This window comes from Citrus clementina, unplaced genomic scaffold (assembly GCF_000493195.1).
Source record: "Citrus clementina cultivar Clemenules unplaced genomic scaffold, Citrus_clementina_v1.0 scaffold_4, whole genome shotgun sequence".
In the NCBI taxonomy this organism is placed as follows: domain Eukaryota; kingdom Viridiplantae; phylum Streptophyta; class Magnoliopsida; order Sapindales; family Rutaceae; genus Citrus; species Citrus x clementina.
Genome location: NW_006262274.1, coordinates 24683373 through 24710367, shown reverse-complemented (window position 1 = coordinate 24710367; position 26995 = coordinate 24683373). Strand labels below are relative to the sequence as shown.

Genomic DNA, 26995 nt, shown 5'->3' with positions numbered 1-26995 from the left:
AGGTATGTCAGGGAGATATGGGCCGAGCACAACGAGCACATGGCCCATGCAATTTTAACAATGTCAAATTTTAAATACGGAGAGTAGAGCTGGCGCGCTTTTGCCCTCTTTTTTAACTCTCCCCCTTCAACCAAAAAAAAAAAACCCTAGTATTTGAATTTGATAAACTTTCGAAAATGATTGAAATCGAAATGGAGAATCACAGCAAGAGGCGTGTTGTGTGTCCGGAGAACGAGGAATTGGCAATGTACATGTTGCAGAAGAGGCAAGAAATGGCGGAGACGCCGAAAGGTTTATCGGAGAACATCGACATGACCCTGTCCAAGGCTTATAACAACATTTGCGATGCAAAGAATCCAATCAAGACTCTGAAAGATTTGTCTCAAGTCAAGTACGTGCAATGTAATCCGCTTGCAGTTGCGTTGTTTTTCTTTTGAATTTTACCAATATTGTCAATACATCTATCTTCTAAATTACAGGGGTGTGGGGAAGTGGATTCTCAAGTTAATGCAAGAGTTCTTTGAGACCGATTCTGGTGGTTCTGAACCCGAAGACTTGACCGCCAAAAGTAATCTAGTCATGCTTTGGTGTAGGAATTCATAAGGAAAAATTATTGGTGTTCTAATTTATTTCTTACCTTTAATCATTCAGGTAAGAAAAGCAAAGCAGTGAAAACTAAAGGAACCAAACGGTATATGCCACAAAGGAATTCTGTGGCATATGCACTGTTGATTACTTTGTACAGGTAAAACAAATGCCTCTTTTGCTTGGTAAGCAATTTTTGCATGAAGTGACCAAGTGTGATGAGCTATGAACTGAATGAATATACTTATTAGGGGAACTACAAATGGGAATGAATTTATGCGTAAACAGGACCTTATTGATGCAGCTGAAGCAAGTGGCCTTTCTCACACGCCAATTATGTATGTTAATTGATTTTATTTTTCAGTTTGCTCTGTATAACCTATAGTGAAACTGGATTTCTGTTGAAGGTTTTTTAAGTCTTGTGTTTATGTTTTGTTAGGCCAGAGAAAGGAAAAGGTAAACCTGGTCAATTTGGAAGTTCTCCAAGGGACTGGTATAGTGGTTGGAGCTGCATGAAAACTTTGATAACTAAAGGATTAGTTGTGAAATCAAGTTGCCCAGCCAAGTAAGTTTTATTTAGTTTTATCCTTTTGCGGTGCCTACCTTTTACTGGAATTGGGTAGATTTTGAATTACTGCAGTATACAGGGGGTTCACTCTGACGCTGGAAAGGAAATATCATTTCACTTTTCTAGACTTGATTTAAAAAGATGACATTTCGAATTCAAGCATATTGTTGTACTATTACAGACAACCTGTACTTTTTCAGGTACATGCTGACTCCGGGAGGGCGAGAAGCAGCACGGGAATGCCTTAGCAGATCTGGTTTTGCAGATTCTATCGAGAACGTGGTCAATGGAAAGGATTCTGATAAGAACGAACGCAGTGAACTGGATTTGGTGCTCGCTCATCCTGATTCAAATGGAGAAGTGACAGAGTGTTTTGTGCCTTTGAGTAGGAAGGAGAAATCAACTGATGTTCCTTTTGAATCTCTTGAAAGGGTTTGACTTCAGCTTGCTGTTACAGTTATCCACGCCTTAGATTACATATTTCCTGGCTGTACAACGATAACTACCATCGCATTGTCCTTATCATCTACGAATCTCACCCCTCCTGGTTTATAAGGAAAAGCCTTTGGTCATAGTTACTCTTTTAACTGCAGAGTGAAGATTTTGGTCTCTGATAAACATTTATAATTCAAGGTTTCTGAAAAGTCATTTTAATCCAATTCAGGAAGTATATTTCATGGACACCACTACTTTTAAACTAATGGTTATGGCTTTTGCAATCTGCACCATATGTAAATATATGTTTATTCCTTTCTTTTAGGCTTCTTGTAGTTTTAAAGGCAACCCCTCTTCTCCACTTCTCTGACTTCCTTTTTGTTGGGTAATATACTTCGTCTTCTGATTTGAATTTCCCCATCTTCAGTTCACGCGGATGGGATATTCCAAGGAACAGGTTCTTCAGGCGTTTGGTGAAGTTTCAGAAACCTCCCAACACAAGGAGATCTCGTCTCTCTGGCCTGCTGTTTTATGTCGTCTTCGAGAAGACGAAGTCTATGCTCTGCACTTAGAGCTGCACAGTGTAAGAGAGGATTACAATGCAGCATCAAGAACTTGCATTTCTACAAATGGTAGTGAATAAAATTGAAGTTAGCATTTCCTCTTATTTGTCTGGACATTCTTCTTTAAATGAGCCTCTTGGTAAACACTCAGGTCGAGTAGATCTTGAAGGAAGTTGGAGTAATCAGAAGGGTTCTGGTTCTGGTGGTGAGAATGTGCCGCACTTCTCTAATGGCTCCACACCAAGCTTGTTTACCTTGAAAGCTTGCTCATCATCTGTAAGTGAGCCTTACAGAATTTGAATGGATGTCATACTACTCTGTTCAATGAAAATATATTGCATTTGACTCAGCATATATAATTACCTAAATTTAGACACCTTGATTTGATATCGGTGCAGAATTTTGGTACTTGTATTATTCAAGTAGCACTCAACAATATGGACATGGAAAAATTGCTTAATGTCTGATACTTGTGTGCATGCTTTATTGAATGCTATAAACCAATGTTTGCTTAAATTCAAAATTCCCCTTCTTGGCTATATGTTTGAACTATTCCGTTGAACTTGAGAAGCTATGTATCTCTAGAAAGTCACAATTCTTTTAGCCCCATTACTTGAGATTGATGTGTAGTTCAGTTTAGTTGAGTTTATGTAAAGAATCTAATCATTTGATTTTATAAATAACTTTATAAATTATATAAAATTGCTCATAATCCTACTAAATTGGTTTAGGATTATTCTGCAAAATGGTCAAGGTCAGATGATCCGAAAACAAGAGTGAATCTTTTAAGTGTACCACCTCTAAGCTTTGGGGAGAGATTTGAGGATGCATATGAGGTAGTCTTAATATTAGATGATCGGGAGCAATTTGCTGTTCAAGGGTTAGTAAAGTCAGATTCTTTTCCAGCTTGGTTTTTTTCCTTGGTGTTCATCATGTATTGTTACTTTGGTTAGTGCAATATATTTTCTGGCTTTTAGGTCCCGTTCCAGGAGAATTATTGAAAATGTCTGCTCTCAGTTCAAGATCCAAATGGAGGTGAGTTCTTAAGAGTCTTCTGTATTTATTCATAGTTTTATTGCATAATAATGGGATATTGGCATTTGATTTTCAGATGTGATTGCTGAACATATTTATCTGAAAACTTTGAAGTGACATTAAAGTATTCGTTATTTAAGTACTTGCCCTTTGATCCAGTGGATTGCTTTGATCATTTGACAATTAGAGATAATGTGAAATGATATTGTATTCTTCAGAGGGTGATTGCAGGCAGTATCCTTGTTCTGGCTTAAGCCTCATGGTTTGGCCTTTCTTGAGTGTTCTGTATGCAGGGTTGGCCTTCCTTGAGGGTGCTGTATGCATCATGATATCAGAGGAAGGTGTATCTGAATTTAGTGGTATAACAGTCCAGAGATTGTAAGAGGAGGGTGAATCTGAATTTAGTGGAGTATATACTTTCTGAAAGCTATAACAGTCCAGAGATCGTGATTGGCTTGTAGACACTTTGATACTGGAGAGATAATCTGTATATGATCTGCTTATTGTAATTATACGCCTCATTATGTCAGCCTGGGCCTTATCTTGATTTTTTTTCAACTGCTTTAGGAATTCTGAATTTTATATTTTTCTTCAGCCATCCACTTGATATAATTGATGCTCGTCTAAGGAATTACCATACGACAGGTTCGGCGTTTACCAGTAGGTGATGGAATCTGGATAGCCCGCCACAGACAAACTCAGAGTGAATATGTTCTAGATTTTATTGTCGAGAGGAAGAAAGTTGATGATTTACACTCTTCAATCAGGGACAATCGCTATAGGGATCAAAAACTCAGGCTTGTGGTATTCGCTAATATTCAAATAACTCAATTATTTGTTTCATTAGCAACACTTCTTACTTGCTTAGATAATGTATTCGTTGGTTTAGTTTCCTAGCTGAAGAATTCTTTTAATCTTCTTCCCTCTCTATATGACTTAGATAGACTGATGGTAATGGTGCAAATTTGTTATCATAACTCATCTTCAGCTTATAGATGTGATTTGGAATATGTAATTGGACGTTTTTCTTTCTTTACCCTGCATGTTGTAAGAGATGCGGACTTAAAAAGCTGATATATCTTGTGGAAGGTGACCCAAATTCTTCTGAAGCTGCTGAGAGTATCAAAACAGCGTAAGCATTTCTTCATCAAAATTTTGATGCCAAAAGCTTGTCATGTTTCGGTACCAGTAATTAAGTCAAAAGATTTTATGTATCACGTGAACAATGTTGATTAATTTATGCAATATATAGTTGCTTTATATAATCATAATTTCTGACTTAGACGCCTTTTCCTGATATCAGAGTCAAGACTTCCAAAATTCTGTTCCCTTCCATCCTCCTTACAGATAGAATTCAGGCAATCGGAATTCTTCTACTTAATATGAATCCAATCCTGTATGGATTTGTCTAACTGTGGAATATGCAAAAGCTACTGAGAAATACAACCACATTTTGATTTTTGAAGATTTTCATAGAGTACACTCTTGCATTGGGTTGCACCTCATTGAGTTCATTATTAGTTCTAAATCATGTTGTTACCTACTTTTTTGTTGCAATTAGCTGAAGTTATTCAATGCGTACTGGTTCATTCTTTTCAGTAATATGTTTGAGGCAAATGGTGCCAACTATTTTCAGTCCAATTGTGGGTGTTCTCTCAGCCTTAAGTTTATATTTCATTGTTCAATTTTTGGCCTTCATCTCTTTTTTCAGTCTCATTGTTCAGCTTCATACTTTTGATATTAGGCGCATGCAACTTCAATTGCGATAATCATATCCTATGCAGTTGTTTTACGACGGAGATTCTGGAGGGATTTGATGTACAGAGAACTAGTGGTTTAGCCGATACATTGAGGAAGTACGGTTATATTACTCAAGCGATAACTGAATATTATAAAGTAGAGCTGCCTGAGGACCAGCTTAAATGCGCTGCAGTCTGTCCTCCTTTCAATGAATTTCTCAAAAGGTGCCAAGATCTGGATAAAATGACCGTCAGTGATGTATTTGCAGTTCAGCTTATGCAGGTAATGGTTATTCTTGTAAGAAGGATTGACAATCCCATTAATGATGCTGTATTCATTGTCATTAAGGTAAATTTACTATTTGAAAAACTCTATAAAAGTGAACATGAATATTGTTGTTTTCTGGAGAAATGGATGTTTATTGCATGTGTGGCCCTTAGGTTAATAATTTGTTGGTTAATTTTTGCTACTTAATGATTGCAGGTGCCACAGGTAACAGAGGAGATTGCCATTACTGTTTTGGATTTGTACCCTACACTTCTATCTCTTGCTCATGCTTACTCCATTCTTGTGAGTCATTGTGTCTGTAGTTTATCGTATCAGTTTTGGTTATTATTTTTGTTCAATTTTCATGTGATGATCAAGATAACCACCAAACAGAATCCTTTTATCTATTTGCTGATTATTTTCTTTTTTTGCTTTGTTACTGATTTCTGTCTAAAAAGGAAGGTGATGTTTGCGCGCAAGAGGAGATGCTTTGGAAGCAGAGTAACAATGCAGTCAGTGCAAGTGCTAGTAGAAATATTTTCCAACTAGTTTGGGGCAAGTGACTATCGCTGAGACCAAAATAGTGGTAAATTGTATGCAATATGGTGCTTGATCTTTGTGGAATCAAAAGTATCCTTTATCATCTGTAAGATTGTCTCATGTTATGTCTTACATTGTAAATAAGATAGTGAAGTTGCATATTCACTCCAGCAAAGCATTTGACATCATAAACGGACTCTGTTTCATAAAAATCACTACAACTTTTGCATTGAATTGTGAAATGAGAGAAAAGCTTACGTCCGTACAATGGAACAATATTTATATCTCGCTAATAATACAGAAGACGTCGAGGTCTGTATGCAGATTGCAGAGAGCCATAAAAATAAATTGTTTAGTGAGAAATTTTCTATATGAGAATGATCCTCTGCATCCATGGAAGAAGTACGACATACGTCCAGTCCGTTTCACTTCAGATACATCTATTCTTCAATCTATCTGCCTTCTAATAATCCGGAAACTGTCCTCAACTTTTCTGGTATCTGCATTTACGAACTGCAGAAACAAATCAAATGGGTGAGGCTTTTGCTTTCCTATTTATTAAGTTACGAGTAGGAATTATGAAGCATGAACCTCTAATTGAATCTCTTGCTTTGTTGCATGCCCTCGTAGATAGCCAAACTTAGCAACCCTTGACAAACTCCAAGTGGCCTGTCAATGAATGATAAATATATTGAAGTGTTCTAAAAGTTGACTTAAACAACAAATCTTAAAAGAGAAGTAATTGCACACATTGTTCTTATTGAACTTGTCTAAACTGAAGCCAGCCATGCCGATAATTGCATGCACTGGTGCAGTGTAATTGCTGTGATCGTATGTGTCTATTCCGTTATCATCTTTTGTAGGTATGCCCATGCATTTGTTTCGAAAGACTGAACAAGTTCTCTCATAGTTATGAACGTGGCCGAAGAGAACCAGATCAACCTGTTTCATTTAATCAGTAATTATATAGTCATAGCAACCAAAACAATCCAATTTTATATATGCAATCCAGAAAGCCTGACCTTGTTCTTCAATAGTAACGGTTCTACTGATTTTACAAAGAATTTGTCGACACTCAAGAATCCGTCTAAGGAACTATACATGGGTCGATGACTGCAAGCGGTCTAAAACAAATGTCAGAATTCTGAAAACAAAATGGCGTTATGAAATCCATAAATGCACGCTAACTTACCCAGCAAAAATTAACCAGGGGGTTTTTGATCGATCAACCGAAGCCAAGTCCTTTTGTATCCATTTATACTGAAAAAGAGCATGGAGTCAGACGAGTACAAAACTACTTATATATATATATATATATGAGGAGATTAGTTAGAAGATTTAATTTGTTAAAGTTTATTACCTGTTCAGAATTTACCCACCAATCATGCTCAGTCGATATTACTGTGAAGTGGACACTTGCTTGTTCTATAGAGTACCAAGGCCTATCCTTTGATGGAGTTGGCATTGGAAAATATGTTTCATAAGGAATTCCACATTCTCCTCCCGAATCAGGAGTACTGTAAACTGACCCTGAGTTTACATAATCCCTGAAAGAAGATTAGGAATGAGAAATATGTATACCTATATGAGTAAGCCTTAAATCTGAAATTAAAATTCGAAATGAGTTTACAACATTGTAAACTGTCTTTTTCTCTGTTTTTTCTTTTTTTTAACAATACTGTAAACTATTCATGGACTTTAATCCCAGATTAAAAAAATTTCATTTATGTATAGTATCTCAAAATTAAAGATGAAGTAACTTATGTATGTATGTGCATATTGTTGTCTGTTGTGGGCCGGAAGACTTATTAGTGGAGATACCTCTCGTGGTTTCCTATAGCGGTCATGTAAGAAACTCGAGAAGCCACGGGGGTAATTTGGTGAAGGAAGAAATCCCATTCGACTAAGAAGCCAGTTGCATAGCTGATGTCTCCAATGTGGAAGACGGAGTCCACATTCCCATTGTTTACTTCATCGGACATCGCTTTTACCACTGAGAGGGATCCTGGCTGCATTCACATATATATCACTAAGTTTCATTAATTAACAAATTATGTGAAAGGTCATCGAGATTAATAATTGTAACTACTGCTACTACTACACACGCGCACACACCCCTACTATGAACTCCAACACGAACCTGAATGTAGTGCTCGGTAGAAGCATCGCGAGGAGCCTTCCCCATATCACCATAGGCAAGAAATTTCATCTCATCTGATCCTCCAGCTGGTGGAGTTCTGAATTGGATTTTATCACTCCAATCAACTGCTTCACTGCATGCATTATTATTTAACAACGTATTAAATTAGAATGTGTACTTATTATATAAACACATGTTATTCACAAATATAATTTTGTATGCATGAGGTACCATTTGTAAAGTACATACCTGCCATATCTGTAAGAGACTGTACTTGAAGGCTGAAGTCCTGTCATCACTGCTGTATGAATGTAGCCAGGATCATGCCACCCAAAATCTTTGGCTGGGCTCGGCAAGGCGGAACCTGTATATATTGTATGATCATTAAGAACGTACTATATAATAGTAACTTTATTAAGAAACTACATATTGTTACGTCACATTTGCCATCTTTTTTGTTTTATATAGTTTTAAGTCGAGGGACGGACTCACTGCACATATTCTCTTTTGTAAATGTTGAAACTTCTGACGTTAGAGTTTTTCCATCATCACCATACTCAACTTGTTGAGGTTCCTTATCCCCACTCACCCATGTTACTCTCATCTGCTTGCACCATTAACATTCATTATGTACTTAAAAACTTCAAAATCAAACAGGTTGCTTTCAGCCCATTGATCTGGATCATATACGTTAACAGAAAATTAGGGTTAATTTCTTACTGATGTTCCAGTGGAATCAACGCTGGAGAGATGCCCATATAATGGCCTTTTAGGGTTAGCAAAATTCACTGGTTGAGTCCTGCTCAAGATGCATGGAGTAGCAAACCCACCAGCAAAAAACACAAATTCGATGTCTGTTCTGATGTTGATAACATGAAAAATTATCGATCCACCGCAAGTAGTAAACTTGCATTTTCCATTTCTACGTTTCTTGCATTCCTTCTTCTTGCAGCTTAAATAGTCAGGATCATTGCTCATGAACTGTGCCTACAATTAATAATTAGGAAAATGCATGCAAGTTTATTAGCTTTTCTCATTATTTTCAAGTGCACGTTTGTTTATGACTTGGAAGGAATTTTCATCTCATTGGAGTTCTCCATGCATGGCATTCGTTTTTGTTTCATTTATTCGAGCAGAGGTGGGAACCGGGATTTTTGTTTGTAGGGGTTATAATGTAATTGTCACAAAATTTACTGGCCCGCATCATAAAATTAGTGAATACTACGGAACCAAGCAATTAAACGTGCCTTAATTCAGTTAAATTTCAGTTTAACCCCTCATATTCACCCCCCCCCCCCCCTCCGAGATTTAAGGGTTAAAGACCCATAGAACTCAACATCGATCCTCCTCTAATTACAAACTTCTAAGTATGGTGTGTGCGTGTGTGTGTATAATATTATGTATGTATGTATGTATGTATGTATGTAAAATCATCTGCAATCATAATTTTATTACTTTTAGGAGCAACTTAACCAATGGTGAAAAAGTTTTAGTTTAGCGATAGAAGATAAAGTTGATGTCTAGTAAGTGGGCTCTTATCCCATCCAAACTATAGAAAAATAATAATAATAATAATAATTTTGTTGCAACAAAGGTGCCTGCATTATTATTAGTGGGTTGGGGAGGGTGGTGAGGGAGGCCGATGGTCAAGGTTCACCCAACTCCATTAAGTTTTAGGCGCATTCGCTTATTGACCACTTTCTATTTGAAAATATTTATTACACCGCACTTCAATTTAATTCAAAAAAAAAATTTTAAAAAGGGGGAAATTACAAGTGGAAGTAAAAAACAGAGCCAAAAGAAAAAAAAAATACAATTATTAAAACGATTGAAAAAAGATAAAAAAAAAAATCTCGGATAGTCTTTTATGATAAAAGAAGAAAATTGAACCTTGGGGAAACGGTATATATAATTTTTTTTTATTAAAAAAAATCAATATTTAATGATTTGATATGTTTGCATATGAACGGAGGCAACATCGTGCGTATATCTCTCTTTATCTTTACTCAGCTACTTTACGTAGCTAGCTCTTACGTGAAGGTTTTAGTTTCTGAAAGGTTTATTTTGTTAATTGATTCATTAATTAATTGGTTAAATTATTAATTAATATTCATCCATCAAGTATTCAGTACGTGGACTTGAGAAACTGCAGGCACATGGCAATTAATTACTGAAATATACAATTATATAGGCATGTTGTTCAAAACTAAAAACGAAAAGGTAGGCAATAGGCCGATGCATGAGCCGAGGTTATCAAGTTTGATTAATAATTGAAATACCTTAACAGGATAGTGGCAGAGAAGTGGAAGGTTGCTAAGATCACCCGTCTGCGCGTATAGAATTCCATTAAAAGGACAACTTGAAACACTGCATTCATTGGAGCAATATTTTTAATTTCTTTTTTTCTTTTTAATAAGAAGACAAAATAAAATCAACAACAATAAATATGAATTCCAATGAAATCAAGTGAAATGCATGCATGCATAAACTGAACGTGCATTTATGATGTATATACAATTAATTATCTTACTCGGAATGAGCAGGTGAGATCATGGCAACCCAATCATGTCGTGAAGGGTGCAAAACTCCGGTAACGGTTACTGTGACAAATTCTTCGTCGGAGAGATCAGAACTTTTGCTGACGCTGATATTTAGGAAAGGGTTCCGAAAGGGGCAATCGGATAAATATTTTCTGTTCAATACCCTAAAATTTGATATTGCTGTGTGGTTGCGGTGTTCAAGAGTCGAGTTGACGATTGCCGGAGATAGAAACGACAGTGAAGAAGAGAAGCCAAAGAACAAGCAAACGCATAAAATTAACATAAGCTTTGAGACAGGAGAGCTAATTGAGGGCGAGGCTTCCATTGGAGTTGCACAGAAGCAAAGTAGAAAACTAAAGTTGATTTTCTATATAACCGTTGTTTCTGGTTATGTCATTTTCCTTTTCCTTGAGACTAAACAAAGTTTGCGGTTTTATTCTTTTCTGTTTTTCCTCGGACAAGGGGTGTAAATAAATTACAAGTGACAAAACCGTTAAGAGCATTTGTCATGCGTGAGTGTGTGGTTTGGATTCAGTTAATTATTTAGGGGGCTTATCACTTATTATCTGACGTGAGGATTTTGATTTCGTGGCGTGAACAAGTTGATTAATTTCTAGATATCAAAAATATAAAGATGGTTGCTCTTTGCCAATTGCCAATTGCCAAACTGAATTTGCTATTTGCCAAACTGAATAATGATATGTCACCTTTCTACTACTTTTTGTTTCATGTATTCTGTGGATTTTGATTTAATACACACACACACACATACACACACACACACACTACAGTCAATTCCTACCTCTTGTCTTGTCACTTGGAAGTGACTAAATCTTATAGTGTGTGCATTTGCGGTTTCGATTGGACTAATCTTTTACTCGGTGCGCGTTTAACACAAAAATTTCTTAGAATTAATTTGAAGATAAATTAAGATGCCAAAAAATAGTTTTAATTTAATCCATGATTATAGTATGTTTCTTGATCATGAAAGAAATTTATTTATCTGATCAAGAAGTTACATCTGTACAAGAGCATCTCTTCACATATATACTAATACTATTATCTTTTGCACTCATTTTCTATTAGTTTCTTTCTTTCCTTCTTTCTTTTTTTTTTTTTCCCCCATAAATTTTATCTATTTTGCTTTGATGATGCGGAAACTGTCCTCAACTTCCCTTGTGTCTGAATTCACAAACTGCAAAAATGAAAAATTAAATAATTAAGAAAGATTTTCACAAGTCTCAAACATGATTAATTGATAACATTATATATTTATATATGCAACACTAATTAATTAGAGTTTAAACACCCACCTCAAATTTCATTTCTTCCTTGTTTGTATTCCCTCTTAAGTAACCAAACTTTGAAATCCGTATCAAACTCCAAGTGTGATCAGCCTGTCGTGGGTGGAGGATATATACAATAAAACAGGATTTATTAATTTGCCCACAATATATGTATAAAAAGAACAAATAATTAATTATCAGGCAGTATTAGAAAATCGACTTCACCAATTAAAACTTTAATTTACTTACATTATCTGGGAACTTGTCCAAAGTGAAGCCAGCCATTCCAATTACTGCTTGCACGGGAGCACTGTAATTGCTATGATCATACGTGTCTATCCCATTTGCATCTTTTGTTGGCATTGCCAAGCAACTTTGTTTATAAACTGAACATGTTCTTTCATAATTATGAACATGGCCAAAGAGTGCAAGATCAACCTAATAATTAATTTTCCCGCGTCAATAATTATACATATTTGCAAACTAATTAAGCAGCTGTAAGAGCGATCAAGGTAGTTATTACCTTGTTATCAAGCAGTAATGGCTCTACAGCATCGACAAATTTGTTGTCCACACTAGACGATAAAGAACTGTACATTGGCCTGTGCCTGCACGGTTTTAATTAATTGTAGATGTTGTGCTTGATTAATTAATTAGTAACCGGCTAGTTATATTCAAATACAAATTAATTAATAGCTTACCCGGAAAAGATTAACCAAGGGGTTTTTGATCGATCAACAGAAGCCATATCTTTCTTCATCCATTCGTACTGTTTAATTTATAAGTAATTTCCACAATCAGTACTGTAAAAAAATTAACATGCATGGGTAAAATGACCGCATAACCCGAAACAGAAAGTAAATTGAAGATTATGTGTGTTTTTGTTTTGCTCATCAGTTACCTGTTCAGAATTTTCAGACCAATCATGCTCTGTTGACATAACGGTGAAGTGGACACCAGCTTGTTCAATTGAGTACCATGGCTTATCCCTGGCTGGAATTGGCATTGGGAAATAGGTTTCATAAGCAACGCCGCATTCGCCACCTGAGTCGGGGCTTTCATACACTGATCCTGACGAGCCTAGGTAGTCCCTGAACCGACGTACAACAATTAATAAAATTCGCTGAATGTATTAATTAATCTATAATCATGCATGAATGCATTAAATAATGAAATTAAAATTAATTAATTACCTTTCATGATTTCCAATTGCAGTCATGTAAGAGACCCGAGAGGCCACGGGGCTAATTTGGTGAAGGAAGAAGTCCCATTCAACCAAGAAACCAGTTGCATAGCTTATGTCTCCAATGTGGAAAATGGAATCTACACTGCCATTATCTACTTCGTCGGCCATGGCTTTGATCACCGAGAGCGACCCCGGCTATATACATGCATATAATGGAGTTTAAGTCTCAGCATATATAATAGAGTTTAAATCTCATTAATTGGCTAGCCTAGCTATGTATGTACCGTCTGCGGGATGTAATTAACCCATTTTTTTCAAGTCTCTTTAGGTCTAGTAACTATTGATTAACCATATTCATTATTTAATTCATTTAATAATACACACACACACACGCACACAAACCTGGATGTAGTGTTCAGCAGAGTCATCGAGAGGAGCCTTTCCCATATCGCCATATGTAAGAAATCTGAGTACTTCTGATGATCCTCCAGCTGGTGGAGTCTTGAATTGGATTTTATCACTCCAACCCACTAAATCACTGATCAGTATATCAACTTAATTAATTTAAAACATATATAAATAAGAAATGTCGCTGAATCACTTCTTCTGTACGTCGTGCACGCTTTCAGTTTCTGAGATGCTACATGTTTATATATGTATAATATACTATACATACCTTCCATATCTGTAGGAAAAGGTGGCTGAAGGCCTAAGCCCTGTCATCACTGCTGTATGAATATAGCCAGGGTCATGCCACCCAAAATCCTTTGCTGGACTTTGTAAGGCAGTAGCATCTATTAATCAATTTCATCAAATTCAGCACCACAAAAATTAATTAAAAGCACCTCAAATTAATTAAAGTTCAATCATATATAATTATATGTGGGATCACATCAATTTATTGAAAACAATAAAAATTATCTGGTAAGGGTTCCCATATATATTTTAATTTACAACGCTCATCCGATACTTTAATAAAGGACGGGAACCCTTGTTAGAAAATATTCTTAGAAAACAATATGTATAACATGTTACTCAAAGCAAATGGTCATTTGGAACTCACTGCACATATCATCTTGTGTAAATGTTGTAACTTTTGATGTCTCTGATTTTCCATCTCCATATTGCACTTGCTGAGGTTCCTTATCCCCACTAACCCATGTTACTCTCATCTGCAACATTAACATTAATTTTATAATCAACTAATTAGATATCTTAATACTAATGAATTATTTTTTAAAAAATTTGTTCGTAATATATAAAATAATTACCGACGTTGCAGTGGAATCACTGCTTGAGAGATGGCCATATAGTGGGCTCTTAGGGTTAGCAAAATTGATAGGGTTGGTCCTATTCAAAATGCAAGGCGTATCAAACCCGCCGGCGAAGAACACAAATTCAATGTCAGTTCTGATGTTAATGACATGAAATTTTATGGAACCACTGCAAGTTGTAACCACGCATTTGCCATTGCTATATTTCTTGCACTCTTTTTTCTTGCAACTTAAATAGTCTCGATCATTGCTCATCAACTTAGCCTGCAATTATATAATTTTCAGGCTTAATACAATGTTTAGTTAAGCACTTCCACATTAATTAATGAATAAATAATAGTGTTATTTCTACAAAGTTATTAACTAAGGAATTATACCTTCACAGGATAATGACAAAGAAGAGGAAGGCTACTGACATCACCAGTCTGCACGTACATAGCCTCGGCTGAAAGACAAGTTTCCAGACTGCATACATGCAATTACTAACTTCATATCTATAAATTTAAGACCACAGACAGAATATATTAACCAGAAAAATATTAAAATTAATATTTTCCAAATTATCAAGCAGGATTAAGATTCTTGATTACTTAGAATCAGATGGTGAGATCATAGCAACCCAGTCACTCTCTGCCGGAAGCAAGACTCCGCTAACAGTTATTGTCACGAATTCATCATCTGAAAGATCAGAACTTTTGCTAACATTTATTTGGAGATAAGGGTTAGAATCTGGGCACTGTGATAAAAATCTTCTGTTCAGTAAACGAAACGGCGATATTGCCGTGTAGTTTTGATGTTCAATCGATGAATTTAGAGCCCATGGGTGCAGTAACGATGATGAAGCAGAACCAGGAAACAAGATGATGATGAACAAGACATAAGCAAAGACCTTGTAGCTATACCAAGTTAAAGTTTTAGTTTCCATTGAAGAGAATAAATGAGCAGTACTACTGAATCTGATATTCTGATGATTAATTCTAGGGCTATGTAAATGTGTAGGTATGTATATGTAATTCTTTTGTAATTGATCTATCATTTCCTTAATCTACTTTGTATGCTTGACAAGATTTATATTGTAAAGATCACAAAGAGTTGTCATTTTTGGACCACATAAAGATCGATGAACATGATGGAGAATATTACGTGGGAATTCAGGGTTCTTGATGTAACAATGTGGCATATTAAGGGAACCTTTGATACTAATTAACTGTCAATTTTGTCTTTCATACACGCGTTGCTTTATTGCGATTCTTACAATAAAATTTTTTTATAGTGATACTTCATACAAAAATAACTTCCATATAGTCATTAAAAATTTTAGGTAAGCTATAAATAATAATAAGCTCTACATTGTAAAGATTTATAGCTTTCTAGATCTTATTTGAAGAAAGTTAGTTTTACAAAATAATAATTATATGTATATTGTAAAAAATATATGCTATGTTACATTAAAGATTAAAGATTAAAGATGGAACAAAATATTATTCTAAATAAGTTGCTTAGAATAATGATTTACTCTTTAGAGTTGTTTCCAAATCATTATAAAATGTTTATAGAAATTACATTAGGATAAAAATCCTCTCCTGATTTGAGCACTCATAAGTTTTTAAAGATCTTATGTCATGTGTCTTTAAGTGATAGCGTATGGATAGGATTTAACTTATTTATTTTATTTATTTATTAACTATCAATCACTCACGTGTATTTTTTATCAGGAGGAGATTAGATCATAAGAGAATCCTAATTCATCACATGGAGAGAAAAAACATTAAAGAGAATGCAAACGTTTAAACTTCTAAGATAACTTTATAAATTCCCAATCGTATAAATTTAATGTAGTTCATATTGTACCTCTATATTCATTTGGACCAATAATTTTAGTAATCACACTTTTATTAAGTTAAAATATTCTCATTATAATAAAAATATTTTGTCCCTACATTATCAATATAAAGAAGTTTTTACTGAATATTTAGATAGGTTCAAACCAGATATAATCTACTTCCAAAGATTTTGAAGAAAATCAATATTCATTAACATAAGCAAAAGACTCATCGCTTCTACACATAAGGTTGAAAAGGAAAATGATTTACTATAAGACTATTAGGTGGTTCTTGTTATTATTGTTGTTGCTGTTGATTTTATACAAAGTTTTGATGATTTATGTGCTATGGCTAAAAGTTAATAAACGAAACCTTGCTTGCAACGTACGTGAACAAGAACAACCGGTTTGTCTCTTTGCTGAAGTGAAGCAACTTTTAGGTTAGGGTGTTTTTTTGGTTGAATTTTCAGTCGTTTTATCCTAATTTTCCTTTTTAGTTGGCACTTGGCTAATAAGCTTCTCATTGACTATAAATATGTTGTCTGAAAGAAGAAGAAACAATTTGGGCCCTCTGAATATATAGCTAGTGATTGTTGGGCGTTTGGCTGGGCTCTAGTTCAAACGATCTAAGTGAGCTCCGGCGTCGGGCTGAATTTGTCAGATTTTACGTGGGCGCGTTTTTCAAGTAAATAACCAGGGGACAGTGATGAAATTAAATTGGATCCCTATCTTATATTTAATGTAACATCCTTACAGGCAAATAGTGTGTGACCCCCCCCCCCCCACCCCCCGCCCGCACGCACGCACACACACGCGTATTGTTCATGTATGAAGATGTATTACATATAAGATAGGTATTGTTAATTAAATTTTGTGATTGTACCGTGCTCCGGTCCAGCTATAATGAATTCCTTTTCTTTGTCAAAATTCTAAATCCATTCTTTTTTTTTTCGGTTTAGAGAATTTAAAAATAAAAACACAAACACACACATACAAAATAGTGAAAATACGTACCCAACATAATATTCTAATATAAAAATGCAATAGATGGTTCAACACCTACTTAGTACTTCCTAAACCAACTGCTTTGATTGCAAGTTCATGAGTGTGTAATGTCAACTCTGTGACCTGCAACTAATCCCAATTTTAATAGTTCCACATTGTTGGTATGCCACCTTTTTTGTTCTCTTTTTAAAGCATAAAGAACTCCCACTGATCTCGGAATCTCCAAACACCCACCTGAACAATATTTTGTGATAAATTAGAAAATTTTCATCTCAATAATTCAATAACATGTTCTAGTCAAAATAATCACGGGCAATTTCCATGTTTCAACTTTTTGACAATTTTTTTTTGTCTATTATATTTTATGGAATAAGACAGCATTCAACATACATACATTCATTTTCATTCCCTCCGCTGGATCCATTTATTTTATAATTTTTCCCTTATGATTGATTATGGATAGAAATGCAAGGAAGAGGCCACCATTAAATAATGAATTGCTCTTAAAACAGGGTTGTTTTCCATGTGCTGCATGTGAAATTCTAGACCAATTCACTCACGGATCTACTTCTGGACTTTCTCATGTTCTTTGTTCAACCAATCCAGCCTCCACCGCCACCAACCCTCACTTAAAAGTCATTCCATCAACAATACTTTCCAAGAACCAAAAAAACAAATCCTCTTGAAATTGATATCACACTAAAATAGTTAACTAAACAAAAACTTTTAGTGATCTTGAGCTAAAAAAAAAAAAAAAAAAAATCCTCTTGAAATTGATATTTCAGTTGATAACGTTTATGGGAAAAACAGTTGATTGATAAAAGCAGGTACTTAGTTAAGAAAATTTTAAAAAAATAAAAAAAGAAAGAAAAATTGATGGATAAATAAATAGCTCACGTCACGGACGGGAAAAGGCGTTGGGTGAACAGAAAGATATGGCGCTTTCATTCTATGGTAAAGAAAGAATTACGTATGCTTGAAAGTTGAATTCGATGTTAGTACAAAGAGCTCAAGACAAAGTAACGCTTTAATTATTTCCAGAATTAATTAAATTTGACCCCCCCCCAAAAAAAAAAAAAAGAATTAATAGAAAAAAAGGAACAGAGCTGTCAATTTCATTTGTCGTCTTTTACTTTGATTCAATTAGTTAATAATGGTTGCATTGCTTGATGCTTATATATGTATATACACGTGTGTGTATATATATATATATATAGAGAGAGAGAGAGAGAGAGAGTTAACTTTCTCTCAACTCCCTCCATTTTTCTCGAGAAACAATCAACATGGGTTCTGGGAAACAAAGATCGTATTCGGAACTGATTAATGTTGGCATCATTGTTATTTGTTGGTGTTTGTTTGTGGTAAATTCAGATATCGATGCTGACGCTGATGCTGGTGCCAAGTGGAGAAGACAGCCTGTCGAAAGGAGCTGCGCCAATGCGTATGAAGGGAGATGGGTGTACGACGAGTCGTATCCTCTCTACGATTCATCAGCTTGTCCAAACATTCGCAAAGAATTTGACTGCAACGAGTGTGGGCGGCCCGATCATCTTTACTTGAAATACAGATGGCAGCCTGATAACTGCGACTTGCCCAGGTGAGGTAACCATATATTTACTAATTTTGTCACTTATTCACCCTCCTCCTCTTCCTCTCCCCACCCAATTATCCGTCAGTCTGTACGTGTATTAATAATTATGCCAATTAACGTTGAGTCTTTACCTACCTACGCAGCCAGCTTAGTCAGATAATCAAGTGGATGAAAAGTTTTAGTCGTTGCAAAAGCATTAGTCAGTCACATTGTTACTGTTTATGATGAAACTGCACATGTAATGATTGCAGATTTTTAACCACTATTTGGGATTTGATAAATTGAAATGCATCATCTTCGAGAATTCCCTTCACTTTTTTATCACCGGTCACGAGAAAGAATTTCACCAGTAGGAAAATAGGGAAAGCAACTTATATTATAATAATAATCTACGTTTAAGGGCTTGTTTGGCCTATATTGCTTGTGTCTTCTTCGGTCCTTCACGTTCCGGGAGAAGCACAAAGTTGGCTGTAGCAGTCTAGCAGTGACTAACAATCGACTTGTCGTACTTTTCTTTTGCATTTCAACGACAATTCTAGTCTCTTATGATGAAATGATCTGTCGTTCTCTGATTTTTAAACCAAATGACAATATGTACAAGTATCATAATCTGTGTTACCTTGTTTGCCCGTGATAGTAGGAATTAATCTTAAGAGTTGAGACTATGCCTCAATGCCGCAGAAATAGTTGCCCAATTCTCTTTATACTGCTCACATTGCAGATTTGATGCTAAAGATTTTCTATGGAGATTGAGCGGCAAGAGAATTATGTTCATAGGGGACTCAGTCAGCCTGAACCAGATGCAATCACTTCTATGCCTACTTCAAACTGCTCTACCCAATACCAACATCATCGGACAGTCAAATGATACAATTACCACAGTGATATTTGAGGTAATTGAACTAACTTTACAAATCGTTGCGAATTTTTGTTCAGAATTGCCATGCAAAAGTGCAAAACCTTTAACAGCTTCGACTATATTTTGCAGGACTATGACGTTTCGGTGATACTATTCCATTCCTTGTACTTGGTAGACATACAAGTAGTTGAAAACGTTGGTCGAGTTCTGAAACTTAATTCCCTTAAGGATGGCAACATATGGAAGAACATTGATGTTCTGGTTTTTAACACTTGGCTTTGGTGGTACCGCAGAGGACCTAAGCAACCGTAAGACCAGCTTGGCTCCGTCAACACAGTTTCAGCTCAATTAATGTTCTTGCATATACATATAAACAATATCTGACCTGAAATTAACGCATGAGCATTTGGTACAACCTTTGCTTGCAGATGGGACTACGTTGAATTTGATAACAAGATTCTAAAGGACATGGACCGCATGGATGCTTTTCGCCAAGGCTTAAAAACATGGGCAAAATGGGTTGATTCAGATGTTGATACAACAAAAACTAGAGTCATTTTCCAAGGAGTTTCTCCATCACATTACAAGTCAGTCGCCTATCTCAATTGCTTTTTCCGTTTCTTATCAATTAGTTTCATCATTTTTTGGTGAACATTATTATTATTATTATTATTGGGGTTATGTGTGATTAGTGGCACAGAGTGGGATGAACCGGAAGTGACAAACTGTGCAAACGAGAAGCAACCAATAGTTGGATCAAAGTATCCGGGTGGTTTACCAGAGGCAGCATTGGTGGTCAAAGATGTTTTAAGAACTGTCAAGAAACCAGTTCATTTGCTTGATATAACAACTCTTTCACAGCTAAGAAAGGATGCACATCCAAGCTCCTTTAATGGCTTCAAGGCCATGGATTGCACCCACTGGTGTGTTGCTGGACTTCCAGACACCTGGAATCAACTTCTGTATACAGCTCTTGTAAACAACGGTTAAAAACAGCAATTGAGACACAAAAGATGAAACCAGAAATTTATACAGTATAGTTACTCAAGCTAGCCAGCTCATCATTTTCTCTCTCTGATGAATGAGGTACCGAAAGGCAACACGGTGTTACATTGATTTTAGATCAATTCATTTAAGCTACTAGATTTATTTTTTGTATAATAAAACGTCAAATTTTATCAGACATAATGGCTGATTCTTCCTGCAAAGAGCATTCTCTTTAGACACAATAAGAGTGGTGGAATGGAACACAATCATTCTTTTCTTCAAGTTCAAGGAAGCAAACGCTTTATCTTTAAGCATAAAAAAGCCAACCACCTTTGCATGCGTCAATATAATCAGAAATGATGACTTTGCATAGCATCAAATTTTCCCCTTTCTACAGCATTTAAAACGCAAAAGTTCTTGTTCTTCATTCACGGGTATTATTTTGGAAGAATTTCAATATGCCTTCCTCTATCAGTTACACTCTCTTTACTATCTTTTCAACACTTCTCACCACCAGCAATGGAGCTTTCTGTGAAAAATATACAGAAGGAATAGTGATAAAACGTTTCGAGAAAACAACCCACCTTCACTTCTATTTCCATGATATTGTTGGCGGCAAGAACCCAACAACTGTCAGAATTGCCGGCCCCCCAAATGGTACAGCATACAGCTTTGGAAGTACAGTGATGATTGACGATCCCTTAACAGAAGGACCTGAACCCACGTCAAAGCTAGTAGGAAGAGCTCAAGGAATGTATGCCATAGCTTCCCAACAAGATGCTTCTTTACTTATGGTTATGAATTTTGCTTTCATGGAAGGTACGTATAACGGGAGTAGCATTAGCATTCTTGGGAGAAACCCTGTTATGGATGATGTGAGAGAAATGCCAATTGTTGGAGGCAGTGGATTGTTTAGGTCTGCTCATGGATATGCATTGGCACATACGATAGCGTTTGATTTCAAGACAGGAGATGCCACTGTCGAGTATAATGTTCATGTAACATACTATTGATCATGTTCATATTGGGCTAGCTAAAATAGGAGGCATGAATTTTCTTTCTTGTTAGCAAGATGTCCACCTCTAATCATTTCAAATTAAACTAATAATGTTGTTAAATTTTATTTATTTTGCGGATTACTCAAACTGTTCCAATAGTTAACAGCGAGGAGATAAATCACACAGAATACACAAAAGTTCCTTGTTGAGAAAATATTAACAACAAATCGATAAACAGATAAAAAAGAGAAAAAATTTGGAACATAGGATGAAGTTGCTCAAACCTTTCCAAGGAAACACTATGCAACTGCAGAGGAAGTAAAACACAAGGTCCTTTGTACAGAAAACGAGAAAAATGAAAGAGGAAAAAAAAAAAAGGAAAAAAAAGGAAAGAAAAAAAAAAAAAACACATTCCCTGCATGGTCAATAATTTCAATCATACCTTCTAAATCTCCAGGCAGATACAGAGAAGAGGGTTCTATCCTGCCAGCAAATAACTAGACATCCATTCTCTTCTTTGATCTTATAACCATCATAGCCATAGCTCTGCAATAACCTCCTGGCTTGCAACATACCATGGTAGCTTAATGGCACTCTTCCAAATCCGGCTAACTCAAGCCGGAGAATCCATTTCTCAAGCTTCTCGTGCCTCTCCCTTCTCTCGATTCCTTCACACGCTATGATATTCTTTATTTCTTCTCCAAAGAGCATCTTCTCAACTTTCTGCCGCTCTATGGATGCTCTCGACATGGTAGACTCCAAGCAATCAAACATTGCAGCATAAAAGTTCAGTGCTTCCATGACCCTCTCCATTAAACTTGGCCCATTATGATTTGATTCCTGTTCAGTTACTACCACCACTTTTGGCGAGAGACTCCAAAGGGCATTTAAAAAGCTCCCCATCTTTGGGGAAGCAGCTAGAGACAAGGGGGTTGATGCTGATGCTGATGCTGATGCAGAATCAGGGCTTGGGCTAAACATAAGGACAGAATCTTTCTCAAGCCACTCTCCTAAGGTGCGCCGGTTCATATGCAATACTCTTTGCAAGTGACTAGAACTTGAAGTTCTTGATGCTGACGGTGAAGTCCTCCTAGGCATCTCATCGTCAGTTGCCAAGAGGCGGTGCATCTGAAGGACAGAGCTGACTGCAAGAGCTTCTCCTGTCTTACGTAAACTCTCAAGATCAACATTTTCCAATTTGCTTACAATAGGGTTGAATTGAAATGGAATGTCCAATTTTTCAGCTTCCTCTGTCAACCGTAGAGCCATTTGTTCCAGCACCTCTTTCTGTTCATGAATACCTGTAATCCTCAAATGAGGTGGGCCTTCCGGCCGTGCACTTAATGTCTGCAGTAGGTTGATCCATTGGGCAGGTTCAAACGAGTTCAGATCAATAATATGAACCATCTTTTCTCCTTCCATAGCTTCTACAATGGCTTGATTTGTTATCACATATGAAAGCTTTAAGAAGGGGCAAAGCTCAAAGAATAACTTTTGAACGATTATTTCTTCAGTTATAGATGATATTTTCGTTGAATTTAGGGCTTTGTGCAGTCCGGGCCAGGCCTTTAGCATTCTGTCAGCAAGTGCCTCGGTAAAATATGCAGCAATCCGCTGCACGGTATCACCATCAGGAGAAGCAAGGTGGGAAATTTGCTCAAGGCCAATATTTGCATTCTCAACACTGCCAGCAGCAACATGGTTAGCACAGGCAACAAGGAGATGGATCAAACACAAGCCTCTCTCTTCAGATTTCAACTCCCTAAGCCATGGATAAGGTGATCCGAACGCAGGTGACAGTGACATCATAGAGAAGAACTGGAGGGGTGATGATGATGCAGATGATGCTCCGTCCTCTTGAACCATTCCTGCCATTCACAATAAAAGCAAACTCCTTTCCCTGAAATGCAAAGCAGAGAATATTTTCAGCCAGAAATAGATCATGTTGTTACCAATCAAATTTGAAAGACGTCAATAGAGGAAAATGAAACATGGTTTAATTTTTCGAAAAAATGAATAACAACAGTCCCAGCTGAAAAATCACTAGTAGAATGTGATAAGTTCAAGTACTTGTCTGCTATCTTCTTTTGTCAGTGACTACGCAAAATTATTTCAGTACAGAAAATAAGATAGAAAAACGAGTGAAAAAAAAAAACGACATTTAAATGAAAAGGAGTAACAAAGTAAGTGTTTTCTTTTATAAATTTTTTTAAATGTTTCATTTAGTTATCACCCTCAAAAACACATGAATGCAGCTTATACAACGAGGCCAATCAGATGAGTGAAAAAATTCTGCATTTCTACTCTCATAATGTTATTTTCTAGCTTTCCAAACACATTTCAGCAACTAAAAGTCCCTAAATGAATAATGTCTAAAACAAAAGAAAACTCACATCTTTTGTAAAAACACAGAGCAAGCCGAATGTACTACTTTAACAATTCTCCAAACTAAGCAGCCAAAATCGAGAAATATCAACAGGACTCACCAGAGAAAGCTCAGAAGCTCCTCCTGAGAATTACAAATGAAACAAAGCAGCAAATTCAAATTCCCAACTGGGTTTTCAAGTTTAGCAAAAGCCCAGAGAAAAAGTTGCAATCTTGGTTAGGCAAACGCAAGTATCCTAGTTCCTCAAAGTGGATTAAGAGATATTAGATAGGGTTCGTGGGCTGGGGTTTTGCTGCAAAGTGGACGAATTGAAATTAAAGCTCTTGTTTTGAAGGACTTTTCCATGGCTGCTTTGACGACAACACAAGAGGTTGTTTTTGTCTTCATTACTTTGTTGTCCTTTGGGGGATCAGAGGAATATGGAATTTCTTGAAATGCAACACAATAGAGCACAAGCACAAGCACAAAAATGAAAAATTGTTTTGTTTCATTCTCTCTTTAAAAGTTGATTTTTTTAATTTTTTATATTTTTTTGTCATTACGTGAAGTGGATGGGAATAAGAGCTGGCCTAAACTTGGAATTATGCTCAAACACAACATCAATCCAAACATGCCCAACAAAACAAAACAACAGTCTTTGCTTGTTGGTTAGTGGGTGAAAGTGGGGATTGCAAGGAAGCACTTTACAGGTGCCTCTAAGTCCATTATTTGTCTTCTTTTCAGTGGCATAGACCATCCACTTGGTTCTTTCCTCTTGCATTAGGACAAGGAAACAAGAAGACTGGGGGAAAAGCCAAAAGTAGATTGAAGATTTAACTTTAGGGGTGGAACTTTGGTGGGAAGTCCTTGGAGTATCTATCCAACTAAGAAGCCCATTTGGGACTTTTTTTTTTTTTTGAAAATACAATAGTATATAATTTCAAAAGATTAAGCTTTCAAATCAGGAAAAAAATCCAGGATTAGTGATTAACCACATCATCCTATTTGATAATCAGAATCCACTAGTGGTTATATGTTGGCACTTAGTCACTTACTAAGCTATTTGTTTGTTCTCTTCTTTCTTCTGCTTTTTTCTGTTATGTTTATTTACTTTTGGTTTTGTGGGGGTAGCTTTAGTGGACAGTACTTTTCTTTGTTGGCTCTTTCATGATTTGTTCGCACAAATTCAGTTAAATGGGTGACCTTCTTTTTGCAGAACAAGACCTTCTTCACCTCTTTAAAGGCTTCTCACAAGTTGCTTCACCAAGCTAACATTGAGTGCACAATTCTTGAATGAGTCAGCTATTGCGTCAGACAAGTAGATGACAAATATAAGAGACCAAATCAAAGAATCCATCATTGTTTTTTCCTCAAACCATTAGCAGCAAAAAACCAACTTGTATTTTCTTTCCTGTGAAGTTATCCAGGTGACGTTTTTTGTTTGCATTTATAAATGGCGATAAAAATTATGCAAGTCAAACTATGCCTGCTAATAAACATCTTGACCATATATAAATCTTGAATCGCAAATGAAGTAAGCAAGATGAAGATGGAGGAGTGTGGATTTGGATTGAATCGAATCTATACAAGTTCGCTACATACAAAGCAAATGTTTGTCAAATTATCAGGCGTTTCCGAGGTTTGATTAACTAGCTAATAATATATATCACTGAAAGGGAAACAAATTGGCATTTTGCATGAAAATCAATTCTCGTTGTCTTTAGCAGTACCATCGTTTGTAACAATGTTTAGAGGTGATGTTTTCAAGGAATGACTTCTTTTTGTAGCTTTGCAGCCGCGCATTTTGTCTATCGTGATTCTTTAAACTCAATAAGGTCATTGAGGGACAAGTATAATTGTATAAAGTCCTCTAAAATTCAGCGAAAAGTTGGCAGATTCTATTCTGGGGAGAGGAATTTTGACAGGAGAATTGAAATTTTATGAAGGAGACAAAAGCGGTGGCTCAATATTTAATCTCAAAATTGGGGTTATGTCACGGGCTTGGAGTTGTTTGAAAATTCTTAACAGCTTGTCCACCTAATTCAAAGTCTTGACTCAGCCTCTGCCAACTGGCATTACATTATATTGTATTTTATTAAAACACTCTTTTTATGCCACCTTGTATTTGGCGGTAATTTTTTATTACATTACACTGCATTAAAAATATAGTTAATAAAATAAAAAGAAGTATAAAATAAATGGATTTATGCCGTATTGAATCAAAATGTTGTTTATATTTTAAATATAAGCATTTGGCTTTATTATTTAATAAATTTGAATAAATTTAAATTTATTAAATATTAATTTATTATTTATATTTATATTTAAATGAAAATCTAATACGGGAATAAATCTAAATATTTAATAAATAAATCATAATACATTTTTCTACTTTTATTGCATAGAATCATTTTACATATTTTACTTTAAATACGTAAAAAGTATTTTAAGTCTAGTTAATCATTTATTATTTAATAAATAATAAATAAATTTATAAATTTTATTTAAACATTTAGTATTTACTAAAATACTAAATTTAAAAATAATTTTAAATTAAGCAATCATACTTGACATTAATAAATGAAAATAAATTTATAATTAAATATTATATTGTTTTATAATAAATATACTTTTTTTAATTATTTAATGCTTATTTTAAAAAATTACTAATAAACACTAAAATTTAATACATTTAAATAAAATATTAATTCAATTTAACATTAATATAAAACAAATTTATTTATATAATATAATCCATACTATACCAACCATAATATTACATTATAACTTAAAGTAGTACACCGTAATGCAATATACCATAATGTAATGTGGTTAATACAATATAATGTAATATAGTTTATTAAAAACACATCTTTAGTATTAGGGTATTATAATACCATATTTGGTAAATACAACATCAAGAACGGCAATGGCACTGCTCACAGTAAGTTTGTCATTACCAAGCCCACTTCCACAAAAAAATTTGAATTACCAAACCCACCCACAACCCTATTAAAATTTTATCTCACCAGCCTACATTTCTCAATCAACCCCGTCAAAAGTTTTTAAAATAATCATTCTCTTAGTATACCCCATATACTTCCTTATTTACCGTCAATGTCAAAACTCAGGCGTTTGATCATCTCACATGGTAGTGCAATTGTTGTTGCAGCTCTTGGCGAAGGTGCCGGGCAACTACAGCCATTACA

At 35.5% G+C, this 26995-nt stretch overlaps 6 protein-coding genes across 7 annotated transcripts; 3 read left to right on the top strand and 3 right to left on the bottom strand.

The window, feature by feature from the left end:
- The first annotated feature begins 83 nt into the window (after positions 1-83).
- LOC18043867 (crossover junction endonuclease MUS81) lies at positions 84-5855 on the top strand. The gene is made up of 15 exons (XM_006438831.2): positions 84-391; positions 480-568; positions 652-745; positions 837-923; positions 1025-1150; positions 1354-1585; positions 2016-2220; positions 2303-2427; positions 2883-3031; positions 3129-3186; positions 3832-3990; positions 4239-4318; positions 4971-5208; positions 5410-5496; positions 5652-5855. Exons 1-15 carry the CDS (start codon positions 177-179, stop codon positions 5754-5756), a joined length of 2049 nt encoding a protein of 682 aa, XP_006438894.1. The 5' UTR covers positions 84-176; the 3' UTR covers positions 5757-5855.
- Positions 5856-5939: 84 nt separating this feature from the next.
- LOC18043866 (probable inactive purple acid phosphatase 27) lies at positions 5940-10843 on the bottom strand. The gene is made up of 13 exons (XM_024186489.1): positions 10404-10843; positions 10153-10240; positions 8594-8860; positions 8366-8477; positions 8123-8237; positions 7874-8006; positions 7555-7742; positions 7094-7280; positions 6926-6993; positions 6756-6846; positions 6484-6675; positions 6325-6402; positions 5940-6246 (listed from the first exon to the last, which is right to left on the bottom strand). The coding sequence occupies exons 1-13, from the start codon at positions 10736-10738 to the stop codon at positions 6181-6183; spliced, it is 1920 nt and encodes a 639-aa protein (XP_024042257.1). The 5' UTR covers positions 10739-10843; the 3' UTR covers positions 5940-6180.
- A 705-nt stretch (positions 10844-11548) lies between these two features.
- Positions 11549-15084, bottom strand: LOC112099206 (probable inactive purple acid phosphatase 1). Its single transcript, XM_024186340.1, has 13 exons — positions 14750-15084; positions 14537-14624; positions 14157-14423; positions 13949-14057; positions 13562-13679; positions 13288-13423; positions 12893-13080; positions 12601-12790; positions 12401-12468; positions 12223-12307; positions 11949-12137; positions 11727-11810; positions 11549-11608 (listed from the first exon to the last, which is right to left on the bottom strand). Exons 1-13 carry the CDS (start codon positions 15082-15084, stop codon positions 11549-11551), a joined length of 1917 nt encoding a protein of 638 aa, XP_024042108.1.
- Positions 15085-18220: 3136 nt separating this feature from the next.
- On the top strand, positions 18221-20679 carry LOC18043865 (protein trichome birefringence-like 38). The gene is made up of 5 exons (XM_006438829.2): positions 18221-18583; positions 19299-19470; positions 19566-19744; positions 19865-20023; positions 20129-20679. The coding sequence occupies exons 1-5, from the start codon at positions 18270-18272 to the stop codon at positions 20424-20426; spliced, it is 1122 nt and encodes a 373-aa protein (XP_006438892.1). The 5' UTR covers positions 18221-18269; the 3' UTR covers positions 20427-20679.
- Positions 20675-21531, top strand: LOC112098978 (dirigent protein 22-like). The gene has a single exon (XM_024186017.1). It carries the CDS (start codon positions 20882-20884, stop codon positions 21434-21436), a length of 555 nt encoding a protein of 184 aa, XP_024041785.1. The 5' UTR covers positions 20675-20881; the 3' UTR covers positions 21437-21531.
- Positions 21532-21619: 88 nt separating this feature from the next.
- LOC18045496 (scarecrow-like protein 3) lies at positions 21620-24273 on the bottom strand. Of its 2 annotated transcripts, none has more exons than XM_024186016.1 (2): positions 23815-24273; positions 21620-23321 (listed from the first exon to the last, which is right to left on the bottom strand). In XM_024186016.1, exon 2 carries the CDS (start codon positions 23294-23296, stop codon positions 21854-21856), a length of 1443 nt encoding a protein of 480 aa, XP_024041784.1. In that variant the 5' UTR covers positions 23297-23321; positions 23815-24273; the 3' UTR covers positions 21620-21853. The 2 variants fall into 2 exon arrangements, with proteins under 2 accessions (XP_024041784.1, XP_006438891.1); XM_006438828.2 differs by having other exon boundaries at positions 23908-24273.
- Between the last annotated feature and the right edge of the window lie 2722 nt (positions 24274-26995).